The 23,532-nt window shown below is 35.6% G+C and overlaps 5 protein-coding genes across 12 annotated transcripts; 3 read left to right on the top strand and 2 right to left on the bottom strand.

Moving 5' to 3' along the window:
• The first annotated feature begins 1,043 nt into the window (after nucleotides 1-1,043).
• On the top strand, nucleotides 1,044-3,718 carry LOC107265629 (putative gustatory receptor 28b). Its single transcript, XM_015735331.2, has 7 exons — nucleotides 1,044-1,205; nucleotides 1,336-1,598; nucleotides 2,166-2,297; nucleotides 2,380-2,629; nucleotides 3,301-3,369; nucleotides 3,437-3,526; nucleotides 3,620-3,718. Exons 1-7 carry the CDS (start codon nucleotides 1,077-1,079, stop codon nucleotides 3,716-3,718), a joined length of 1,032 nt encoding a protein of 343 aa, XP_015590817.2. The 5' UTR covers nucleotides 1,044-1,076.
• Nucleotides 3,719-5,448: 1,730 nt separating this feature from the next.
• LOC107265980 (protein KRI1 homolog) lies at nucleotides 5,449-9,231 on the bottom strand. 2 transcript variants are annotated; one of them, XM_015736105.2, is made up of 10 exons: nucleotides 9,092-9,231; nucleotides 8,907-8,995; nucleotides 8,447-8,851; nucleotides 8,044-8,360; nucleotides 7,789-7,970; nucleotides 7,439-7,698; nucleotides 7,105-7,368; nucleotides 6,862-7,019; nucleotides 5,924-6,776; nucleotides 5,449-5,832 (listed from the first exon to the last, which is right to left on the bottom strand). In XM_015736105.2, exons 1-9 carry the CDS (start codon nucleotides 9,201-9,203, stop codon nucleotides 5,936-5,938), a joined length of 2,628 nt encoding a protein of 875 aa, XP_015591591.1. In that variant the 5' UTR covers nucleotides 9,204-9,231; the 3' UTR covers nucleotides 5,449-5,832; nucleotides 5,924-5,935. The 2 variants fall into 2 exon arrangements, with proteins under 2 accessions (XP_015591591.1, XP_015591509.1); XM_015736023.2 differs by having other exon boundaries at nucleotides 5,449-6,776.
• A 58-nt stretch (nucleotides 9,232-9,289) lies between these two features.
• On the top strand, nucleotides 9,290-16,274 carry LOC107265693 (gamma-tubulin complex component 6). Of its 6 annotated transcripts, XM_015735695.2 has the most exons (9): nucleotides 9,357-9,496; nucleotides 9,605-9,861; nucleotides 9,943-10,154; nucleotides 10,236-10,474; nucleotides 10,557-10,665; nucleotides 10,736-13,345; nucleotides 13,403-14,455; nucleotides 14,522-14,694; nucleotides 15,411-16,274. In XM_015735695.2, exons 2-9 carry the CDS (start codon nucleotides 9,669-9,671, stop codon nucleotides 15,706-15,708), a joined length of 4,887 nt encoding a protein of 1,628 aa, XP_015591181.1. In that variant the 5' UTR covers nucleotides 9,357-9,496; nucleotides 9,605-9,668; the 3' UTR covers nucleotides 15,709-16,274. The 6 variants fall into 6 exon arrangements, with proteins under 6 accessions (XP_015591094.1, XP_015591181.1, XP_015590933.1 ...); XM_015735608.2 differs by having other exon boundaries at nucleotides 9,290-9,427; nucleotides 10,736-14,455; XM_015735447.2 differs by having other exon boundaries at nucleotides 10,736-14,455.
• On the top strand, nucleotides 16,160-18,607 carry LOC107266071 (ADP-ribosylation factor-like protein 1). The gene is made up of 5 exons (XM_015736231.2): nucleotides 16,160-16,528; nucleotides 16,682-16,781; nucleotides 16,953-17,069; nucleotides 17,137-17,248; nucleotides 17,399-18,607. Exons 1-5 carry the CDS (start codon nucleotides 16,525-16,527, stop codon nucleotides 17,606-17,608), a joined length of 543 nt encoding a protein of 180 aa, XP_015591717.1. The 5' UTR covers nucleotides 16,160-16,524; the 3' UTR covers nucleotides 17,609-18,607.
• Nucleotides 17,312-23,419, bottom strand: LOC107265885 (DNA polymerase delta catalytic subunit). Of its 2 annotated transcripts, XM_015735816.2 has the most exons (15): nucleotides 23,098-23,419; nucleotides 22,643-22,751; nucleotides 22,481-22,504; nucleotides 22,187-22,298; nucleotides 21,957-22,129; nucleotides 21,616-21,875; nucleotides 21,321-21,547; nucleotides 21,091-21,257; nucleotides 20,763-21,008; nucleotides 20,388-20,690; nucleotides 19,840-20,310; nucleotides 19,364-19,770; nucleotides 18,627-19,280; nucleotides 18,443-18,549; nucleotides 17,312-17,503 (listed from the first exon to the last, which is right to left on the bottom strand). In XM_015735816.2, exons 1-14 carry the CDS (start codon nucleotides 23,145-23,147, stop codon nucleotides 18,453-18,455), a joined length of 3,300 nt encoding a protein of 1,099 aa, XP_015591302.1. In that variant the 5' UTR covers nucleotides 23,148-23,419; the 3' UTR covers nucleotides 17,312-17,503; nucleotides 18,443-18,452. The 2 variants fall into 2 exon arrangements, with proteins under 2 accessions (XP_015591302.1, XP_024939550.1); XM_025083782.1 differs by lacking the exon at nucleotides 22,481-22,504 and having other exon boundaries at nucleotides 23,098-23,418.
• Between the last annotated feature and the right edge of the window lie 113 nt (nucleotides 23,420-23,532).

Below are 23,532 nucleotides of genomic sequence, written 5' to 3'. Positions count from 1 at the left end.
TGGGGGGGGGGTCCATCGAAGCTTCTAGAAGGCTCCCCGGGATGGAGGGCAGGGGGCTGCCTCAAAACGTCGCGCGAGAGAACCGCCGGCTCTGGGAGCGATCCTTCCCGACTTAGCACGGACACGAACCATCGAAGCTTCCAGAATGTTCTAGAAGGTTCTCGATCGTGCGTAATTCCTAGAATCGAGCGCAAAATTTCTGGAATGTTACGCAAAATTCCCGGAATCAAACAAAAATTCTTGGAATCGAGGGGTCCTGATGACGTCACTTCCAGAAATCGTAGAGCTCACGACGGCAACTTAGCACGGACACCCACCTTCGAAGGTTCTAGAGTGTCGGTATTATGTCGGTGCAGGAATCTGTATCCAGAATCGGCCCTGTTATACTACTACAGTATAGTCCTATGCATACTTGCTTATCTCGATATCTTAAATTATTAAATGATACAAGAATTTGAGAACTGTCCGTCCCTGAAGGATATAAATTCACGTAAGAGCCTCTGTAATACTGTAATACAACAATAAATATAAAGTCCAATTCATAATGTCAAAATGAATCGAGCCTTAAAGGACAACGATCAACACGAAAAGTGAGGTTATTGAAAGAAATAAAAAATAGAAAATAAAAAATTCATATCCACTGTTAAGGCTTATCAATAGTAATACATCTATATATTAAAAAATTCATAAATCTAACGTTGATAAATATCAAATATGCGCGTTTCGTAAAATTGACGCAATGACCCAGATATTAATCGAGGTTATACGAAAAACGAATTCCATGCCAAGTAGTACTGCGACCATTTGCTGTCAACGGAGCAGCCGTACAAATGACACTTAATACGTTGACAACTTTTACAATACTTTGAGAAAGTGATTAGTCAGATTCGAAAGTTTTATCAAATTTTTTAAACCTTGAAATGGAGCTGAAACAAATCAGCTGGCCAATGACGATTTCGCTTTGGATAATTGGTCATGGAGTTATCGAAATCCCGCTTGGCAAACCTCGAAAACTTTTAAGTATTTTATACGTCAGTATTTTATTTATTAGCCATTGTTACGTCGTCTTTTTCGTCATGGATAAAACGGATTTTTTGAGTATTGTCAAAACCAACAACATTGGCCGACGAATATATAGTTTGTTTAGTCACTTGAACATAGGAGTTGTCTTGTTCATAGATATCTTATCGTGGACTCGTACAAAGGTTAGTGCATTGTTACAGGTATTAATAATGAATTTAATGTAAATAAGAAGACAATACCGTATGCTTCATGTTGTTGTACCTAATGATTTGTTCCTTAACTTGTTTTGATTTGATTCATTGATTTTTACAGGACTTAGACGTGTATTTCGTTCGAATGAATGCTGTGATAAAGGTTATGGAACGATTAGGGATTAAAGACAATCATTGGCGACATCTGCGGTTTCAGTATATTCAGTATTGCATACTATGTTTCAACATACTGATATCATCCGCATGTACTGTATGGTTCATGAGTGGAATAACAATGACTATAAAATTATCTCTTTCCTACGGTTACTTTTATCCAATCATAATTATCCACGTCAGTGACATCTATTTCGTGATTTTCATAAGGTAAACCCGTCTTCATTGAATTTCATTAACCTTTAAATTATCGCATGAGGTGGTAGACAATTGGTTGCGTGGGATCGACAGCCACCCTAGCGAATTTGTTGTGACCAAATTTCGTGGGTTTTAATTGAACACTTTTTGGTAACAGACTCAATCCCGTGAAAAATTTCTAAGATTACGGATATTTAGCAACGCTTAACATAAGAGTAACCTAAAGACATCGGTGCTTTTGTGAAGTTTTGTTATCAAAATTTGCCGAAGTTTTGTGGTTATTTTTCCGAAATTTTTCTATCAGTGAACCAATAACTTCTCGAAATAATATAATTCGAGTAGGGACATTTTTGGAGTTTCACAAAGTCTGTATACCGTATTAGTAACATTCTAGTTTCTCTCCCAAAAATTACCAAAAGTCAATTACTATATGCTATTTAAGAAAAGTTTTTATTTTTTGGCAAAACTGCATTCGCTAGGGTACACTGTGAAAAAATATAAAAGTTATATGGCTTCAATCAAAGTAAAACACATTGAAACTTGTCCTAACATTACAAATAAATATTCTAATTTCCCTAGGTACATCGGTACTAAATTCGAACAATTGAACGAGACTCTTTCTGATAGATTAAAAACTTTATCTAAAATTGATGATACAGAGGAGCACATTCAACCTGAAGAGAATCTCTGTAATTTTATTAAATCAATCAGGTACAGAATGAATTTTCTGAACAAAATTATAAATGCATAGTTAACGATTATTTATGAAATTATAATTTATCGATTTCTACAGGCAGATACACTTAGAATTGATACGATTGTCGAAATACTTAAACAAAGTATTTGACGTACAGTTGCTAATATCTATCACAATTTCGGTTGTATTTATCATATCATGGTTAATGAATACCTACAATATTCTGATAGGGACGACATTTGATTCTCAGACGTACTTGCGAACAGCTGGGCTAATTGACATATTGACTTTTTATTGCTTTAAAATATTCATCATAGGTCAGACATGTGGTGCTACATCAGCCGCGGTATGTATATTCCATGTTGGCACAAATATCGAAAGAGCGTTTTAAGATGGTTTGATCACTCAGGTACTTCCGAGATACGGATCTGAACTTTGTGTATGTTCTTGGCGGGTGCTTGGAAGTCGTGCGTGAAAAATTTCAAAATTATATTACCTTCTAGTTTCCGAGATATATGAAATGAAAGTAGCTAAAATGCACTATGTGTATAGATATACTTCGCTTGTTAAAACAATGATATTTTTTCAAGATATCTCATCTTTCAGGCGGTAAAATTGGATAAAATTTTTAGGCTACACTTCTTTTACATCGTACATTACTACGATGATTCTTAAATTGGAAATCTTGGAATGTTTTTATCATTTTTTACGGCATTATTTAAACAATATGTGTTACAAACATTTTTTGAATCATGAATCGCTATCCTCCCGCTTGTTTAGAAGATATTACTTTACGTAGGAAATATTTTTGTAACGAACCGTATACATGAAATTCACAGAAATTGGAATACTATTATTATGTTGATGTCAGGCGAACCACCTTAAAGATGACTTGGAAGCGTCATTTAGTCTGAAGACAAGTTGAAGTCATCTTTAAGAGGGTATTTCGACAATTGTGCTAACAGGGTTGTGTGACGAGTGACGTAACGTATAAAAAAATGACAACATTCTGTACAGGCACAGAAAACTGGAGGAATTGTTTTCAAATTTTACAATTTCGAACGGAGCAAAGAGATTCGCGGGGAGGCAAGTAAAAAATTGCAATATATTTTTGGCTTTTGCATCGTTGTTCTTTTTTCTTTTTTTTTGATAGATTGAAAAATTCACGATGCAACTGATACAGAATCCTGCATCGTTCACCGCTCACGATTTTTTAACACTCGATAATGCATTCGTCTTTCGAGTATGTAATTTCTTCATTTAATCAAATCTCACTTCGTTGAAAGACAGTAAACATTTTATTCTTACTATTTGTCGATATTTTTTTTTTAAATAGGTTGCTGCATCCATCACAACGTATCTGATTATTCTTATTCAAATGAATAACTCCATGTTTGATGTTGGACAAGTAAATACAACAATTCCTATACAATAAATTTAATTATTTATATCGATAAGAAAGTAAAGGCATGATCACAGTGTTAATAAAAAATGCGTTGGAATTTAATAATAATAATAAACAGTTTATGACCTATCCAATCCACCATTGAACAGTCACGATTGATAAAAGAGAACATTAGGACAAAACAGTAGATAACAATGAAATTAAACGAAAAGCTTAAGACATTTTAATACGGTATAATTAGTATAAAATGAGTATCAAAATTAAAATTGAAATCAATAATCACTTTTGAAAATCTTCGTGAAGCGACGTCCTAGCGGTCAGCAGCATGACACATCAATTCTATGAGTGTATGACACAAAAATAATGAAATGTTTACACTTGATGTTGATTATATCAATGCCTTTAAACTGTTCTAATCAAACTGATTAACCATAATTGAAGATCAATGACACCCTTCACTATATTGAACCGTTAGGCAATCCCCTTCCCCCTCCTCCAAAGCATTTCAGAACAATTTTCCGCCAATTAGAACATCAGATCATTTCACACGGTTGTGTCGAGGCATCTTAAGAGGCGTCAAAGCGTGAAATGCTCTCATTACCACTAGATTCTATTCATACTCTGATCCATTTTTAACAAGGCGTCGCACCCTCTTAGTATTATTAAGTATCAAGAACAGTTCCACAAATGAAAGGAAGTTTTAATCGTAAGTAGGATTCAAAAATGTATTTTTTATTGAAATTAATATCAATAGTTCTCGCAGAGACAAGAGGATGCGAAGGCGCAAAACAGTTGCTCGCCAACCAGTATGTAATTGTATGAGGGGTGAATTGCAGGGGGTTGTCTGGTAAAATGGGTAAGCGGAGGGAGAACTAGTAGGAGGAACACGTTTAAGGCAGGGACGCCATTAATTGGGAATTAGGGGCGTGAGTGTTACTAGGCGTACAAGCCACCTGCTACTACAACCCTGGATACAGTAGAGGGATTGATTTATCGCACCCTCGGGAAACCGATCCCTTATACTCTACGTTCCCGGATCCAGCGATTGAGCGCAACTTTTATGAGAAGACTATCCGTTTCTCTCTTGAAAAAGCAAGGTACAGTTGTGCGGTCTCTCGAAATTTTATTCTTGACTTGAGTCCACTTCTGGAGCTTGTTCTTTGTATGTACTTCGTTATGAAATCTTGAAAAATAATGAAAATACAAGATAATCAATTATATGAAATATTGTATAAACAACAGCTGGTAGGAATAAGATATAAAAAAAATGTAATAATTCTTGTCGAAATTCTTAATCCTAACTGTTGTATCTTTTCTGTAATGGAAATCTGTATGTCAAGGGTGGTTAAGCTCACACCTAGGGCGCCAAATGGACCAAGCGCCTCTATGCCTGTAGGACATGGTAGTAGCATAAGGGTTGGATTAGGGGTGGGTATATTGTAGAAAAGCAAATAGTGATCCTAATAATCCTCAAACATCATTTATCATCCTGGACTTCGTTTCTATTACTAGAATCTGTTATTTTGGATTTTCGAGTAGCTAATGATAGTAGGGAGAAATGGTGGTACTTGATACAGGGGCTGTTCGATTTCATCGTGTTCACTTTGCACGTGGGTCCAGGGTCATTTCGAATCTTGACAATTTTATGCTCGATCGAATGTCTCGCTACACAGGATTTCCATCTCCGTATAGTATAAATTGCCTGAATGATATGTCGACAGTGTGCTATGTGGATATGTATTAGGTCGCATCATATATAATTTCCGTTTTAGCATATCAGTTTTATTCATCAATAAAGTAACCAACAATTATATCTTAATCACGCTGACATTGCCGTGATAAGACTTAGGGACACTTCTTTACTTCAAACAGATTCTGACCTGTCGAGTATCATGAGTCATTAAGATAATAAATAAAATGCTGCAATTTGTTCCTAGAAACAGAAACTACTTATGACTCGACCTAATAAATCGGTCGAGTTTGAACAGTCGTTAAGACTTTTTCCTCCATTTCATTAATTTGATTTCAGTTCGATTTGTCTCTGGAGTTCCTCTTGAAGGTAAGTGAATTATCCCTCATGATAGGCCTTGCATACTTCAGGAGTGAACATAGTGAAGTATTTAATATACTTAATTATTTAGTTACTAAAAAAGATACACATTTACGTACAAAGTTTATTGTTTCAAGCTTAGATATTGCATATGGAAATTATATACAATATATTAAAGTTCCAACCTTTATAATTTTTCATTTCTTCTTTCCATACTTCAATTTATTTTTGAACTTCTTTGGATTGATTCCATAGGCTTTTAATCTATTTTTACTAAGAGATGCCATTTCATCTTGACTGCTTCCCTTGTTATGTTTCGGATTCAATTTTTTGTATTTGTTGGCTCGTTGAATTTTTTTACTATTCTTGTGACTCTTCACAGAATTGGCATTGTTAGTTTGTTCATTATCGTTAGTGCTCTTTTTCTTCTTTTTAGGAATTATCTCTGTCTCATCAACGTTGATGGAATTTCCTTTTCTTTTTGCGGACTTCAATGTAACACTTTCTGTAATTTCGTTCGTGTTATTTTTATTCTTATTGTCATTTGCATTCACAGTATTATTTTTATTACTTTGCTTTCTATGGTACGTTTCTGCACTTCCATCAACATTCTCAGTACTTCCATTGATGCCCTCATTATTGCCCTGCAGTTTCTTCTCTTGTTTCTTTCCTGAAACTTCATTGAATGCGTTTGAATGCTCTGCCATTTCTTTAGAAGATGCTGGAGCCTTTTTTGTCACATTGTTCTTGATATTTCTCTTTTTAACCACTCCGTTAGCAATGGGTTCCTTTTGTGATTCTCCAACAACTTCAGTACTATTATTATTTACACTAACTAGACCCTTCGAATTTTTGTTCTTCAAATCATCTTTGACATATTGTTGTTGCTGTTGTTGGTGTACATTGTTGGATTGTTTTATGCTGTCAATTGTGTTTTTCTTTTTCGTGTTTCTGTTGCGCTTCTTCTTTACAGGTTCTTGACTCTGCTGTCCTTGCAAAACAATTGTACCTTCTTGATCCTCACTCTCTTCCACGGGGCTAAATAAAACATTAGTTTTTAATAAATTTCGATATTATATATTATACACTACCCTTGATCAAGCACATTTAGATTAATCCTTACCTGTATATACTTTTAAGTATTTTCTTTTTAAGAGACTCATTTCGGGATTTCTGACGATACAGGCGAACTTCATTTAGCTCTACATGTTGCGGCTTATGTTGTAAAGTTTTTTTCAAGGGACACCATTTGTTCAGCTCTTTGTCATTTGCCATTAGAATCTGTGATACAGAAACGAATATATTGTAAAATGATAAAAAAGAATCTTTCATAATTTCTATGATGTTTAAAAATAAATGCACGTACTTCTTCCATAGTAAGACCATAATCATTCGGCACTACGTTTCGATATTTGAATCTACACGGTAGATCACCAATCATATCTTCGTAATCCAAAGCGTAGTACTGATCAAAATATTCTTGATAAGAAGGGTGATGACTTGGATCGAATTTTGGCTTTTCCTTAGCTATGAGTTCAGCGAATTTACTGCGTTTCCTACGTTTCTTCTTCCTGGTAGAATCCACGAGTTCAGTTTCCAATTTTTTGTTGGGATCATAATCAGCGTCCATCTACAATCGGGAAATATAATATCAATAAACAATTGTTCTTATTGTGAGTGTGCAGAAAGATGGATCTTACATTGAACTGTGGATCTTCGCAATGCGGACCCTCGTAATAAGGTTCATCCTCAGGTGCGATTTCCTCAGCATCTGGATCATAAAAGTCCCAGGTCGTCTCGATGCCTAATTCGGTATCGATATTCGGAAACTCTGGTTTCACGTCTCCCTCAGGGCCACCATAATAATCATCGTTAAATAACTCTTGCATCTTACGATCGTGTTCAGCAGGGTCAAAATCTCCTTCCAGATCGATGTTTTCGAAGCGTATGTCGTTGTTTCCTGATGTTAATGATCAACTGTATTCAATTATGATCTAATTTTAATATATAACTGAAATCACTTATTAACTTTAATTAATTTCGTATGTACCAGTTATTTCTTTGAGTTTTTCAATCTTTTCTTCAATCTCTTTTCTCTTTAAAGCTTTCAGTTGTTTTAGCTCTTCGCGCTTTCGAAGCTTCTCTTCTTCTTTTCTTTGTTTCAATTCCACTCTCTTTTGGGCTCTACGCGTATCTTTCTTTCTTAATGAGTTCTCCAGCATTCGAGGGTACCTGAAATTATTGTTGTTTTTTGGTTAGAACGCTTGACAGTTTCGATGTATATATTATTAAATCTGAGTTTTACCTTTTAATAAACTCTTGATCAGGTTCCTCGAATCTGAAATTGTATTTGTGCTCAAATTCTTCTTGCTTTTCTATAATTTTCTCATCCTCTGATAAATTTTCATCACTATCATGAGCTACCTGCTCATAATCCAGGTTAATATCTCCAGATTTTTTTTCAAGAAACTGTTTATTCAAAACGTAATCCCGGAGGAACTTTTCGTTTGGGTCCAAATTAGGATCCGTCCAAAAATCTCTTAATGGTTTTAGTTCTTGCTGTTCATCAGTAGCAATTTCTGTCTTTTGACCTTTTAACCATTCAATATAAGTTTCTTCCTCCTAAATATTTAAATAATAAATAGCTGTAATTGGAATTAAAAAGAGAGGAACAAAATTGAAGTTTTTTTTTAAATATTAAAAATAACCTTTTGACGTTCTTCTTCTGTTTTCTTCTTAGGTATCAATAATCCAGTTTCTTCTTCATCTTGATCATCTTCCAATAATTTTTTGAAATTTTCTTTCAGTTTGTGTTGCTCTTCAGCATAAGTGGGTGTTCGTGATTCACTGATTTTCTTGTCAATCACTTCTGTTTCTTCTTCACTATCGCTTAGCTTTCCACCCCGCTTGGTGATAATCTCGCGTTCATAATCACGTAAGAATGTAGCTTTCTCTTTGGATTTTTTTTTCTTTTCCCCATTACCTTCATTAATTTCAATTGAGGTATTTGTATCCTTAAAGAATTCTATGTTCCCATCATATATTTTAGGGTCCTTGTTTTTTAGACAAGCAAGGGTTTTATAAAAGTCTTTTTCAAACTGTTCTGTTAATTCCTGAAAGAAAATATACTGATTAGCTGGCATTTCCAATGCATTTAATACAACATACATTTCCTTCTTCATCCTCATCCGATGAACTGCTAGAATCCTCTTCCGAATTTTGTAACTCAGCAGCATTCTCACCATACTTAGTCTTCACTAAATGTATAAAATATATAATACATACGACAATTAAGCAGAACAAATAGCAGAAAAATTAAGAGAAGCTGTATTAACAAAATTCCTTATACTTACATTTATTTAATTCCTCCTTCTGCCTCCACGTATTATAATTATTGGCATAACCATCATTGATCTTCAATTCTTCATCAGAATCGGAATTGTCGGCAACAAATAACTTCGGCATATTTTATTCTCTAAATTACACGTGCAACTATACATGTATGTAAATTAACTGTGTGATTTAAGGTTATGTGCGGTTATGTGGCAGCTGGCAAATAGACAATGGCGTAACTACGATGAAAATTCAGACCATGAATTCAGACTCTGAAATTTCTGACACATCAATAGTAAAAAACATTGTTGTTGTTACTCTGCTTTTCAAATGTATAGCCGAATTAAAAATGTGATGTAAATATAATCTTGAGTTATACAACCATTAATATTTTCATAAAATGTTATGATGTAAAAGTATTAGAAGTGAGTGACAGAGCATACACATTTCATGTGTAAAATCATCTTGGCAAACATTTTATTAATTAAATTAATCAGTAAAATTTGTGTTTTAAGCACAGTATTACATTTCAGATTTACGTTTCCGGTTCATACAATTGATAACAATTTGACTTGTCTGTAAAACTGTCCTAGGACAATGGATTTGGAAAACAACATTGGTGTTTATGGCCTAATAACTGAATTATGTGAGCGATTTGCTGAGAAACAGAATCCATCTAATGATCATCCTTACTTACCAAAAAAAGATAATACAAAGATTGTGAAGAAACTTAGATCACAAGCTTATGGTATATTGCTGAATAAGTGTTCTGATGCAAATAAATTTAATGGTCAGCATAAAAGATATTGTATTCAATTCACATATAACGAATATTGTTGATTACTAAAATAATTATATTTTGCTTTAACAGTTAAGTGGAAGAATAAACTTGGAGATCCGATAGTGGAATTATTAAAACATTCATACCATTTAAGGATTAGGAAAAATGGGATTTCTCGAGCAAAGAATTTGGAAAATGTTTTAGACAAGCTTAATGAGGAAGATATTGATTCAACAGTGTGCTCCATTTTATATTTTTTGATTGAACTAAGGAGTCTTGAGAACAAAGAAGAATTTTCACTGGTAATTAAATATTTATGTTAAAATCTTAAGAGGAACACATTGTTATTATAATGAATTGTATTGCTGAACATTTTATCTTAGAATATCTTTCACTATGGAAAAGCAAATCCTGTTTTACCAGAGATCTGTTGGGATGGAAAAGGAGTCATGCCTTTTCAAACATACCCTATTGAATCATTTGTATTACCAGAAAAGTTCGAAACAGTATTAGGTATAAAGGGTAGTAGTATTATACAAGATTGCACAGCTGAACCTGGTAGCAATCTTTCTTTTCTTGGCCAATTTAGATCAGCAACAATGATTGAAACAGAATCTACCAGGTAGGTAATAATAAACATTCAATTCTTGACATTTTTTATTACTTCTTTTTTCAACGCATATTGTTTTATAATTTTGATACAGAAACGACAGTGCACCACTATCAATAATGTATTCTATATCGAGAGGAAACCTTGCACTACCATCTGTAAAGGACTTCACGATGGGAATGCATTTCCTCCCACAAATTATGGTAAAGTTATAATTCCTACTGCCTTCTTAGGTCCAATCAAAAATAAAAATAAAATTCAAATATTATTTAGGAAGACAATGGTAATCCCAATGAAGATTACCACAACGAGAAGGAAGAACATTTTAGCGTGGAAGCAAAATCCCTATGGCCAGAGATTACATCCGTACATACAGGCATGGAGAGTGAATCACAGATAGATCAAATAGAGACATTAAATAAAAATGATTCTTATCAAGAATCAGAAGGAACCACCGATCTATTTAGTTCCATCTCTGATAAGGAACTTGAGACAGAATGTATTCCTAATCATCGCACATGGGAAACATTAGGCCAATTGAATCCACCAAAAGAGCCAAGATTTTTAACAGAAACAAAGGAAGCTATGTTACATTTAGAAAAAATCAGACTGGCGACGATTGCTCCCCTTTTGCAAAAAAATGCCTTGGAATCACTGACAGAGATAACAGAAGTTTCCAGCAAAGAATTTCTATCAAATATTAAGCTATTGTTACTTGGGATAGAGAGCGACAATTTCCACTACAGTAACATGTTTGGATTTCAATTGCAACAAAATACTGTAATCTCAGGAGTTAGTGCAGAGATGCTACAAGACGTATGCCGTAAGCCTATCGAATGGGGAAATTCATTCAGAGCTTTATCAATGCTAATAACATGCAATCCGGAAACAGGAAAACTGCAAAAGGACGGTCTTATTTTCAAGGCCATGTGTAACAGCATCAAGGAATTCTTTTTATGTTATCAAGCGGCAGTTTTACGTATTTCCGTTGACAAGAATTCTGAGAGGCCAGGAGCAATTTTGCAGGTCCTAGATACTTTAGGACCTTTGGGTGACATGATTGTAGAAGTCGCTGTTTTGTGTAGATGCGATGACAAGAGCGACTCCATGTTAGAAAAGGGTATTAGCGTTCTGACCCACATCTACGAAGAAGTGACAAAGGTCACTCAACCGGATATTGCTCTGATCTTTTACTCGATACTCAAGTCTTGCTGCGAAGTATACTTTCGATTTCTCCAAAGGTGGCTCTTTGAAGGAGTGTGCGAAGATGAGTACGAGGAATTCATGATACAGATGCGACCACAGTACCTGCGTCAACGTGGACGTAAATTCTGGACGAAGGGTTTTGGTATCAATACAAAATCTGTGCCAAGGTTTTTAGATAGTCTCACAGAATCTATACTTCAATGTGGGAAAGCAGTGAGACTGCTGAAGTTATGTGATCCGAAGAATCCTTTATGTGGTGTCTTTGCTACTTCTCATCCTGCTGTCAGGGTCTGTCTCAGTGTAGACCAGTTACGCGAACAGGCTATGCATTGCCAGGAGTACATGACCAGAGGTCAGGATGCATTGGGTAATGTGGTCTCATTATCTACTGCTTTTCAAGATCAGAGAAAGGTCGAGCGACAACGTGCTGAGCTTGTAAGCATCGCGCAACAGGATACGTTACTACGTATAAAGAGGGAGCGCGAGGAGTCTATTAAAATCCTGGCACAGAATAAACGAGACCTTCTTGCCAAGCTTAAGAATCAGGCTGAGGAAGCAGTACTACGTAAAGAAAAGGACAAGGAAGCTCAGTTGTTAGCTGACAAATTATTAGCTGAGAAAGTCAATAGAGAACAGGAAGAGGCTGACAGGATTAACTGTCTAGAAAAAGCAAATATTTTGAATTATTATAATGAATTAGCTGCCGAAGCTGAAAGACGACGTGTTCGTGCAGAATGGCGGATCAAACGGATGCAGCTGTTTGACAATAGAATTATTGCTATATCTAGTGCAAGGCATGAACTATGGGAAAGTAAGGATGAACCACTCACAGAGGCCATTAACAAATCAGATATGATCCAGACTGATGAGAATGATAAACAGGAAATCATTCGAGAAGAAGAGGTGGAGAGTGTTAGACCTGAAAAACCGGAAGTTGATGCAGAAGTCAATATACAGCTTACTGACTTCGGCACAGAACCGTCTGATCGCAATGCTAACACTTGTCCGGATGAGAATAGTAATCTTGATAACACCAGAGTGTCTAATAACATATCATGTATCTTAGACATAAGTAACAAGACGACAGATTTGGAACCTGCAGTCAATACCTCTACGAAGGATGACGTCAAATTCCACCCCGATCATAAGAGTACTATGGAAGTTCATCAGTCCGTCTCTATAAAGTCACCACGTCCCACTGTCTTAGATATTACACCAATAACTCTTTCAATTGAACCTGTAAATCAACAGATGAATCCACAGAAAGAACAAGCCTTGCAACGCAACAGAGCTAAAATGATGTTACATACAACATTCTCAAGCTGTGATTATGATCAACAGAACAAGAACAATGCTGACGATCAGTTTCATGATATACCAATAGCTCAAACTGAGAAGCTCGCTAATCGTCTCAGAAACACTAACAGCTCTGTCCAATTTTCAGATGTTATCAACATTATGGATGTAAATAATGACTTGATGGCTAACAGATTCGAATTTTTGAAACTTAGGAATGCCGATAACATGACGGACTTGCAACGTAATCGATTGAAAGTCCTACAACAGGAATATAGCTTGACACCAAACAACAATGAAGGCAACTTGATCTTCTTGGAGAATGATATACAAAGGAGACAGAATACAGAGAGGATAGATGAAGTACATGAAGCCAGTGATGTGAGTACTGAACAGGTAAACCGTCCAGGTCAAGTATCATCTTTAAATATCCTTAAGGATGAACCTCAACCGAGGTTTAAAACAACAAGGTTCACTGAAGCTCAAAGAAACCGTGCTAGAGTCATGGAGCAGGAATTTTACATCTATGGAACTGGTACAGTGGAGAAGACAAATGAAGCAAGCAGTGCAGGAAGTAGTGCTGGAACACCAGCACTCACTATGAGCTTTAGTACAACGTACCACGACGCTTTTGATGGAACGACGCCTATGTCATGTACCACTGACAATTTTCCATTGTCAATGAGCAGTAGCATGTCTCAAATTCCACCCTACAGTGACACACCTCTGTCTGAAATTGGTAGTGAAGTTCCATCTATTATTGCAACTGCGGAAATACCAACTGGTGATATTTCTAGCTCTCATGTCACTGAGTCTGGATTTAAGTTTCCACAAAGGACTACTATCTATCCTAATTTTGTGGGATTTGGTTCAGCTGCTTTGACACCAACCTCTGAATCTACATTGACAGCTGCTGACGTAGAGATGATTGACAACACTTCTCTCCAGGTGTACCTTGAAAAATCTGTTATGATTCCGTTGCGAATTCAAAGTCATCTTGTCAATGATGCTCTTATTAAGTATTTACTGTGTGAGCATAATATGCTTTCTCACATGACAAGCTTACGCAGTTACTTTTTCCTGTTGAATGGAGAGTTTGCAAAGAGTTTAACCAACTCTTTGTATACTGGACTCTACTCTACTTCGGTATCTATGGAGTTACTTAACTCTGCTACCCTGACTAATATCCTCGAGCGTGCACTGATGAGTTCTTTGAACAATAGTTATACAAACTCTGAATTTCTTAGTCTCTCAACTGTGGATGTCCCACCGAGATTCCTGTATTCTGATCCTGATGCTCTTGACTGTCTCTCCCTGAATTACAAAATATCCTGGCCACTAAATATTATCCTAGATGAGAACTCGATGCTTCAGTACACTAAGGTTTTTAAATTCCTCATATCAGTCGGACGTGTTATTTGGGTTCTGCAGGAAGACTTTCACATCTTAAAGGTGGAGCGTAAGGCTATGAACTCTAAACAGTATCACAAGGTATGCATACAATTTTAAATTAACTGTATTCTTTGCAGTTATAATAATAACAAATCCTTTTCACAGCTCCAGCTGTACAGGCATGCTATGATGCAGTTTGTCAATGCACTTCATAATTATCTAACTTGCAGCGTTCTGCATGCTAGTTGGAATGAATTTGAGAAAGATCTGGAACAGGCCATCACTTTAGATCAGGTTTATTACACACACGTGAGCTACATCAAAAAGATTTTGTCAAGGTCAGTCATTGTAACTTCAGTCTTACTTTAACACATTCGCGACGGGGCGTTTGCTGGCTGTGCTTACCGTGGGTACGGGGCCGTTTTTTGTCAAATGTTACAGTCGCGCATAGGTTTAGAAAAATTACTATAACTTTTTATGTAATTAATATTTCAGTATAAAATTTTAAAGAACGGAGCATAGGACTTGTTTATACACAAAAATAAATTTCTATAAATTGTACTTTTTAGACGGGATCTGTTCTTATGTCGTTGGAAGTTTCGAAGAGAATGTTTCAGTTTCAGTAGCAAAGTAGATACTAAGTAATATTCCATTTCAAATTTCCTAAAATCCTAGTTAAATATCTTTCGAATAAATAAAAAAGAGAATATATTTTGAGGATAGATTTGTAGAGCGATAATCGAACACAATACAGAGTGCTTATTTACGGGGCTGGTTTCGATAAGTAGCGGCCAAACAATGAATAAGTATAGATACAGGTATAAAGGAAGAATCGATAAGAAAAGATAAAGCATATTATTGGGAAAACATTCCTCAGTTTATTATTAGTGTCTACATATGGAAAAAATCTAGTAATAAGTGGAAAAAATGATATTTTTAAAGAATAGTTAAACGATAACTTGAATGACGACATTAGGCGTCATCCGACGTGAATGTGTTAATACTATATTAACTAATGGTGCGTTTGAATTTAATATAATTTCTTATTTTACAGGTGTATGCTAAATGCTAATGGTGCTAAGATGCGCAGCAGTTTGCGCAGTATTTTTAAGGTCATATTGAAATTTCATAATCGAGTTCGTTCACAAAATTGGATTCGCGAACCGAATGGTTACATGCATCCAAATTATGAGAAACTCGAGCAAATGTATGAGAGTTTTTGTGAACTAAGGACGTATCTAGCATACGTGGCTGACAGATTTGCAAGTAGCGGTTATCAGCCGCATCTGGTCCATTTTCTAGATGCCCTTAATATAAATCCTCTTTTTGATATGACGATAAAAAAAACTTAATTCAAGAATTCTCTCTTTGTATAGTTAAGAATCTCTAACATGCCATATTGAGCACAATATACTTTAAACAAGTTACTCTTCTATAATAGTGTGCCACCGTTATGAAACTTTTTGTTAAGATAAACCATACAAAACAACATTTGCTTGATGATATCTTGTTGTTATAGTACAATGTAACATTGCATATTATAGACATTGTTGAAGATTATTTTTGCAGGCACATCTATTCTTCTATACTTTTATTGTTGCACTTGCTTTCAAAGTTACTTTAGCTATTAATATTGTTAACTGTTGATTCAGCAATGAATATGTATTTGCAAAATAAGAGTACTAAGTTCCTTACAAGATGCACGCTTATGAAAAGGAATGCTTTGTAATCTAAACCAAATTTGATTAATCTATTCCGATCTCATTTGACAATAATAATAAGCATTAGAAGGTCCAATGGATTAGCGTTCATAATTGATTTCTTTTTTATCCTTTTAATGATTTTATAAATTTGTAAAGGTCAAGTACCAGACATTAATTGATATATTGTATAATAAAATAATTCATTTCACCCTCTATTAAGAAGTTCAAACTCTTTTGAGTTCTCCTGCAGTGTAACCGTTGTTCTCCAAACAAGAATTTAATGTTAAAATGTTGCCACGCCTGTCAATAAATTGTAAGGCGACTTCAGTATAGTGTGGTAGCGGGCAACTGGCATCTGTCGTATACAGTCGTACCGAATAAGCAGGGTTGTAGACCCTGACAAGATAGGAGTAATTTTCAGTCTATTACGGAAATTATATGCCTTGGAAATAGCAGATTATCGATATGGGTGAGTTTACTCTAATTCGGTTTGCATATTCATAATGACGCCATACATAGAGTTATGCTCACCGGGATAAGAAAGTCACTGTGGTAACTTGTGACAACTTCTATGAAACATCATCAGCTGCGTGCTACATAATCATTTGATTTGTCATTTTAGGAGGGCTGCTCAGTTATTTTCGCAACCTGCTAGGCAGTCGTGAAATGAGAATTCTCATTCTGGGCTTAGACGGCGCTGGCAAGACTACCATCCTTTATAGGTTTGTCAAAGTGTTATAGGCATGCCTTATCTCTAATTCATGAAATATTGGACAATGTACACTTAATTTCCTTGAGCATAGTTGACTTAAGATCATTGTTCACTCGTGTAAAATTGGGGTAATAATATGATGCTTTAGAAATGTTTTGTTAATTGACACTTTTCTCTTTAGATTACAAGTGGGTGAAGTTGTCACTACTATACCTACGATAGGTTTTAATGTGGAACAAGTTACTTACAAAAATTTAAAGTTCCAAGTCTGGGATCTTGGTGGCCAAACAAGTATACGGTATGTTTATTCTTCTTATCAGTTTCTTATTCCTTAATTAAGGTTATAATTAGTTTCTTGTTCACAGACCATATTGGAGATGTTACTATTCGAACACTGATGCAATTATTTATGTTGTGGATTCAGCTGATAGGGATAGGATAGGAATATCGAAAGATGAGTTACTGTACATGTTAAGAGTAAGTACACGTTATTTTGAATAGTAAAAAAAGTAATTTATTATACAAATTTTTTATAAGATCCGCGTTTCTCTAGAGTGCAGATATTAATTATAATTCCTCAATAAGTTAAAAATAAACCTAAATCTGCTTTGTCTGCTGTTTCTCCAGGAAGATGAACTTCAAGGTGCAATTCTTGTGGTGTTAGCGAACAAGCAGGATATGGCAGGTTGCCTCAGTGTTGCAGAGGTCCATCAAGCTCTGGGCCTGGATGCCCTGAAGAACAGAACCTTTCAAATATTCAAGACTTCTGCAACAAAGGGTGAAGGCCTTGATCAAGCAATGGACTGGTTATCGAATGCCTTGCAGAGCAGAAAGTGAGAATGGCATTTTTTCAAGAGCCGTGTTACGATTGTTCGAGCCTTAACGGGACGACTAGTCACTCGACAGTCACCATTAATCGAAAGTGTCTTTGCGCGGTATAAAAAAAAAGGATGCGTCCAAGGTCAGCTTTACCTTTTTCTTTTTACGCCCTACACACATTATTTATTAATGCCACTATCGATACGTCACTGTCGACTGTGTTTACAGCTTGCAACAAAAAGCAAAAATTCGATCGAAGCATCACTATATGGCTCTTCAGCAAAACCGTTATACACAAGTTAATTCTTTATTTTCTTTACTCGGCCTTTTATTTTTCTTATTCCTTATATTATTGCATGATTATCCTTCGACGCGTTTCGAAACTTGTATAACGAGAATGGAGATAACCGAAGTTGTACGTTCCATAGGGTTGAGGCACATGAATGAAAATATATTTTTTCTTCAGCTGAGTCGCCAAATATAAGAAAGGTCACGTCATGATAAGACATATTACACGCATTTAGCACCAGCGTTTCACCATCAGATTTCATAACTGATCCATTCACCTGTACTGAATTTTCAAAGTGATATAGAGAATGGTAGGAGAGATAAAAGAAGAAAGCTCCTTTTCATAATAAATAATGTTAAGCTGTAAACATCGTAGAGACAAATTTTTTATGAGCTACTCGACCCTATTACACTCGTTCATTTCGTTTGAGGGACCCAATCCGACTTCCGGATAAACGCGTTATTTACATTTTAGATGTTATGAAAAAGAAACGAGGAAGGAGCAAGGAGACTCAAGAGTCTCTCAAATGTAATAGTACGAAAAAGACAGCATTTTTTCATTACCTCACATTAATTAGTATTCGGGAATACCAAATCTTGCGACCCGCTTCACCTGAGTGTCCAGTTCCATTTGGACCTTTTTCCTCATGTAAAAGATGGGGCAGTCACGGCTGTTGCAAGAAAGAATAATTTTAAATAATATACAGATAATAAAAAGAAGAAAATCAATCTGAAGTTAAACACTGACCTTGTACAGAGAACTTCCTGGTGAAGACTTCCTTGGCACCTCTGACATTCCGTCCACAGCCTACAGAATTTTTCCTCCAGTTTACGTGCATGTGACAGCTCATATTGAAAGTGATCAGCTTCCTGTTTCTGGCAGTGAGAACAAAGTGCCGAATTCTCTAGATCCGGAGGAAGCACAGCCTTGCAACCCAAACAAGTTTGTTTCTTCATGGTGAAGGCTGCCATGGCACCCACCTTAGAAGTAGCTACAGATCTGGTTCTGGTATGTTCACCACGAAGAAGAAGCGCCTCGGCACGATTGCCTAGAATTGGTTCAAATATCCTAATCAGCGGTTTAGATAGCTGATTTTCTAAGTAGTAATTTGCATCGATGGGTATGTTGTTCTCCAGGACATAAATTGGATCTTCGGCTTTCTGATAAGCTGGTGTACCCTTCACTGCACTAGTGAACACGTAAGGTACCCGGTCCCCTAATTTTGGCGCCGTTCCGGCATCCCTCTTTTTCATCTTAGCAGCTAGTTCTACGTGGGCTTGTTTAGCCGTGTAATCATTCTTCGTTAATTCCTTTGTTATCACTAGCTGTGAGATGTCAATTTTATTACAGAGAAGGTCGCTTATCACTTGTTTGGCGTAGTCCACGGCGTCATCAGGATTCCTGAAGAAAAACCAGTGTCTGTAACATTTTCTTTCTCTGTTTGAATTTACCAAGGAATTCTTATTTTTTAACAGAAAATGTACCTTTCTATGAGTAGTTTCTGTAAACACATATTCATCATATTAGCTACTAGGGGACAGTTATCGCGTCTCACAGTTTCCAATCCTTTACAGTCCATCTTATCATACTTATCAGGTGACGTGAAATACAATCCTGCGTAGCGCTTCTTATTGATAAGTAAATATGGAAAATAGACCTTCTCAAACTCCAACTTTATAGGCTTGATAAACTTTGCAGAAACGTACTCTGCAGCCTCCTTTCCTAGCTCCATAGCCTCGACGATGGCCTTCACGCCAAACTTTACCATAACGGAATCCGTGTCGCCATAGATAACATTAGCGTCATACTTGTAACCATTTTCAATGCGAAAATGACTTTCGACTTCTTGTTTCGTTCGCTCTATCATTGTCCTGCCGTAAGCCGTAACGCTCTAAAATATGGTAACATATATTAAATCAAAAAATAGAGTTAAAATATTCTCCTAATAGTTATTACTTACACCAGATATTTCTAGACAGGGTAATTTCCCCATCTGGGCACCGGTAAAACCATACACCGAATTCGCGGAAACTTTAAGTGCATATTGTCTACCGTCTAAGACCTTTTGCTTTAAAGGATCCGTTTCCTTCTTTAACTCTGCTTTTGCAGCTTTTCGAGCTGATAAAAGATTTTCCAGAATTTCAGGAAGAATTCCCTTCCTCACGGATTCCTTCACGAATTTACAATTGGATGGAGTATGGGTCACATCTTCACTAGGTAGATTAAACTTGTTCTGCGCCCTAGCATTCAATAAAGTAGTATAACAGATATTATGCGCCATTATAATACTGGGATATAGTGAACTAAAATCCAGGGTTGCTATTGGGTCGTTGTAGTAGCCACGTTTTGGTTCAATAACGGTTCCACCTTCGAATTGTTCTTCACTCCCATGACCTTCATGTGCCGGCATAAGGAATTCCTTTTCCTTTGTCTAGAAAATAGAAAATAATAAAAACACTACTCATAAGACAAGCATAACAACTAAAATTTGTATTAGGACTATCTTACCTTTCGCAGTAACTGAGATATCACTTTTATCTGTTGACCTCGAGTTAGTAAACTTGGCAAGGAGACTCCAGTTACCCTGGCCATTTCCATGTAAATTATTATACACATTAGTTTGTCAAGCAATCTCAGTGGCAGGTACGCATCTTTTAGACAGTAAACTGCTAGACGTCTTCTGGTTTGAGGTGTGCCATTCTGGAGATCAGTGATTATACTGTGATGAACGTCTTCCTTTTGCTCTTGAAGAAAATGAAAACTCACTGCGTTCAAAGAGTAAGAACGTAATTTATAATCTCGTACCAGTACCTGGAAATTATCAAATATTATAATAATGATAAAGGAGTTTGTTCTGGTTTAATATAGAAAGAGATAGTATACTAGTAACAGATCAAAGGGCACGCGTCCTTCGAAATTTACAGATTTGTTCTCACGCCTTCCCATCTGTTTGCTTTGTAAGACTTGATCCTTGATTACAGATTTTATATTCTTGATTCTGCCTAGATAACTGAAGCTCGACACGTTGAGGTGCTGAGCGCGATTTATTAGGTATGGGAAGTCAAAGTTGTTTATGTTGTAGCCAGTGAAGATATCTGGATCCAATTGTCTTATGAAGTCTGCCCATTTCTTAAAAAGATGGAAATTCAGTATTAGAGGTATCATAAATTTGCTGAAAGTCTTATTGCTACCAAGATAGATAATATATCACCTCCAACATTTGGCTTTCCTTCTCGAAACTTAGTACCTGACATCCTACTATAGGGGCACAAGTATTTAATGTAAAAATATTACGCAAAAACGGTTCAGTCTCTCCTTGTCTTATAACCATATTGGCTATTTGTATAACAGGATCAAATTTTGGATCCGGAAATATTCCTGAAATTAATTAAACGAGTATAGTTCAATGTCGTTCTTTTGCTGTCTTTGCTTTTTTCTTACCTTTTCTACCAGCACATTCAATGTCGAAGCTCAAAATTCTGAATGGTGCTATTTTGGACCATTCGCCATGTGGTTCATGTGCAATAAAGGCATCATAAGCAATATCTACTTCTAACTGACATCTCGTCACTGCTGGTTCATGATATCCATAGTGGCCACGTAGCTTCCATTTGCCAGCTGGTAATTTGACCCAAGAACATCCAACTAGTGAAGTGTCTACCATAAATCTATTTAATAAATTTACTATAATTATTAACAGTTCTCTTTTTATATATTGTTTTTAACAGATTGGTACCTGACATCGAAGTCAATGTTACTCTCAAAACTTCTGTATTCATGAATAAAGGCTGCATAAACTGTTTCTTTAGAAAGTAATCTTTTGCAAGGTGCTATTAATTTTGGTAAAGCCACTGTGATCTTTAAAAAAAGCATTTTTTCTTCTCCTGCATATCCATACATAGTTTGTTTTTTAACCAATTCAACAGAGAGAACTGCTTCCTGAATATTGTAGGGATTTGACCGTAAGTCTTTTAATATAGCCTGGTTCAAGGCCTTCTAAAAAAAAAAGCCAATCCAAATATTTTAGTAACATTAAGAAATTGGATTCCGTTTTGATTATTTGAGAATTATCAGTACCATAAATGGTTTACAGTGGTCGTTGGTAAATTTATCAGGAGCAGTCACATACAAATAGGGAGAAAAACCATGAACATGACAACAGACGGAATTTCTTTCTTCAGTTACTCCAAACATTCGTACTATTGGTACTGGACCAACAGTACTTCCAGGCATCCCAGAGATTGGTCTTCCTGAAATATCTTTGTTTAAATATTCTACTTCTTAATTCAAATATCTTAAGAATATACCTATATAGTGATCCACTTCTATCTGCTGAAACGTTAATGAATCCTTTGCAGGATTTAAAGCAGGTGGTGGTGGTCTACTCCATTTAGCTGATGTAGCTTCTTGCTCAGGTCCCTAGAGAATTCATTTAATAATGAACAATCTATATAGCAATTAACAATATAAGACCATTTGTATTAATGATAAGTATAGCATAACATGGTAAATGATAGACAAAGTAAAGTACAGTGATGGGAAGGTTACTCAAATGAATATAATGATTCTAGCAGCTAATTAAAAGCTCATTTAGAACTCACTTTCATTTGATTATAACTGTGTGGCTAGAATAAAAATAATGACATTGAATTTAGAGTTTTGTATACTTAAAGCTATTGTTGCACTATAACACTATCATTAATAAATAATTCTAGAGAAATATTTTAGGTATTTATAAAATATAAGTATGTAATCATAATTACCTCTTCTGTAACTTGGGACATATCAATGTAATCATCATCATCAATGTCGTTCATATTAGCTAGCTCTGCTTCAAAAGAGCCAGGGAAATCTTCCTCGTCATCATCTCCCCTAAAATAATCATCATGTTTAAACATCACTTATACATTTGTAAGGGAGATTGGTGTCGGTGAATCCACAAACGAATTATATTTCAATTCATGATAACGATAACTCCTACAGAATATATCTTTGAAATTTTTGTCACTTATTTTTAAAACTACATTACAGCTGATCAGGCAACTATAATTTATTTACTACCAATAAATGGTAGATTAAACGATTTTATTTCATTCGATACCGTGTTTCAAATGACACTGGTCTTATTACGTTTGTACCATTGATCATTAGGTTATATCATAACACTACACTATCTCGAATTATAGAACATTAAAGAATAAGGAGCGGAAAATAAAACCTGGTCTTTGGCCGCTTAGCTGCAGGACCCGAAAAAGCCTTTTGACTCATATTGTAAGAGTTTGCTTATTTACTGCTGGAAACAAATCATTAAATTCAGTAAAATTATAATACACTGCACAACACTCCACACTAAATATATTGCATTTAGCGCAATTTAGCGCGGGAAGTGATAAAATAACATGGGGGTCGTGCGCATGCGCAGTACATCTATATAAATGTTTACACTGGTAATTCCAAAATATCCTGTCCAAAAGAGCACTTGAAACTTCTCAAAGATTACAGAAATCCGTAATTCCTTCACCGTCGGGAAGTTAGCTAGAGAAAATAAAAATTTATGTTTATGATGCCTACAAAATTGCTCCTTAAATGCTCCATATAATACCATAATTGCACTGTTGCTACTATTCAATAATTAATAAATATTAATTAAAAC

Source organism: Cephus cinctus, unplaced genomic scaffold (genome assembly GCF_000341935.2).
Source record: "Cephus cinctus unplaced genomic scaffold, Ccin1 Ccin1_scaffold0005, whole genome shotgun sequence".
Taxonomy (NCBI): Eukaryota; Metazoa; Arthropoda; class Insecta; order Hymenoptera; family Cephidae; genus Cephus; species Cephus cinctus.
Note: the sequence above shows the minus strand (reverse complement) of the source record. Positions and strands in the feature narration are given on the sequence as shown.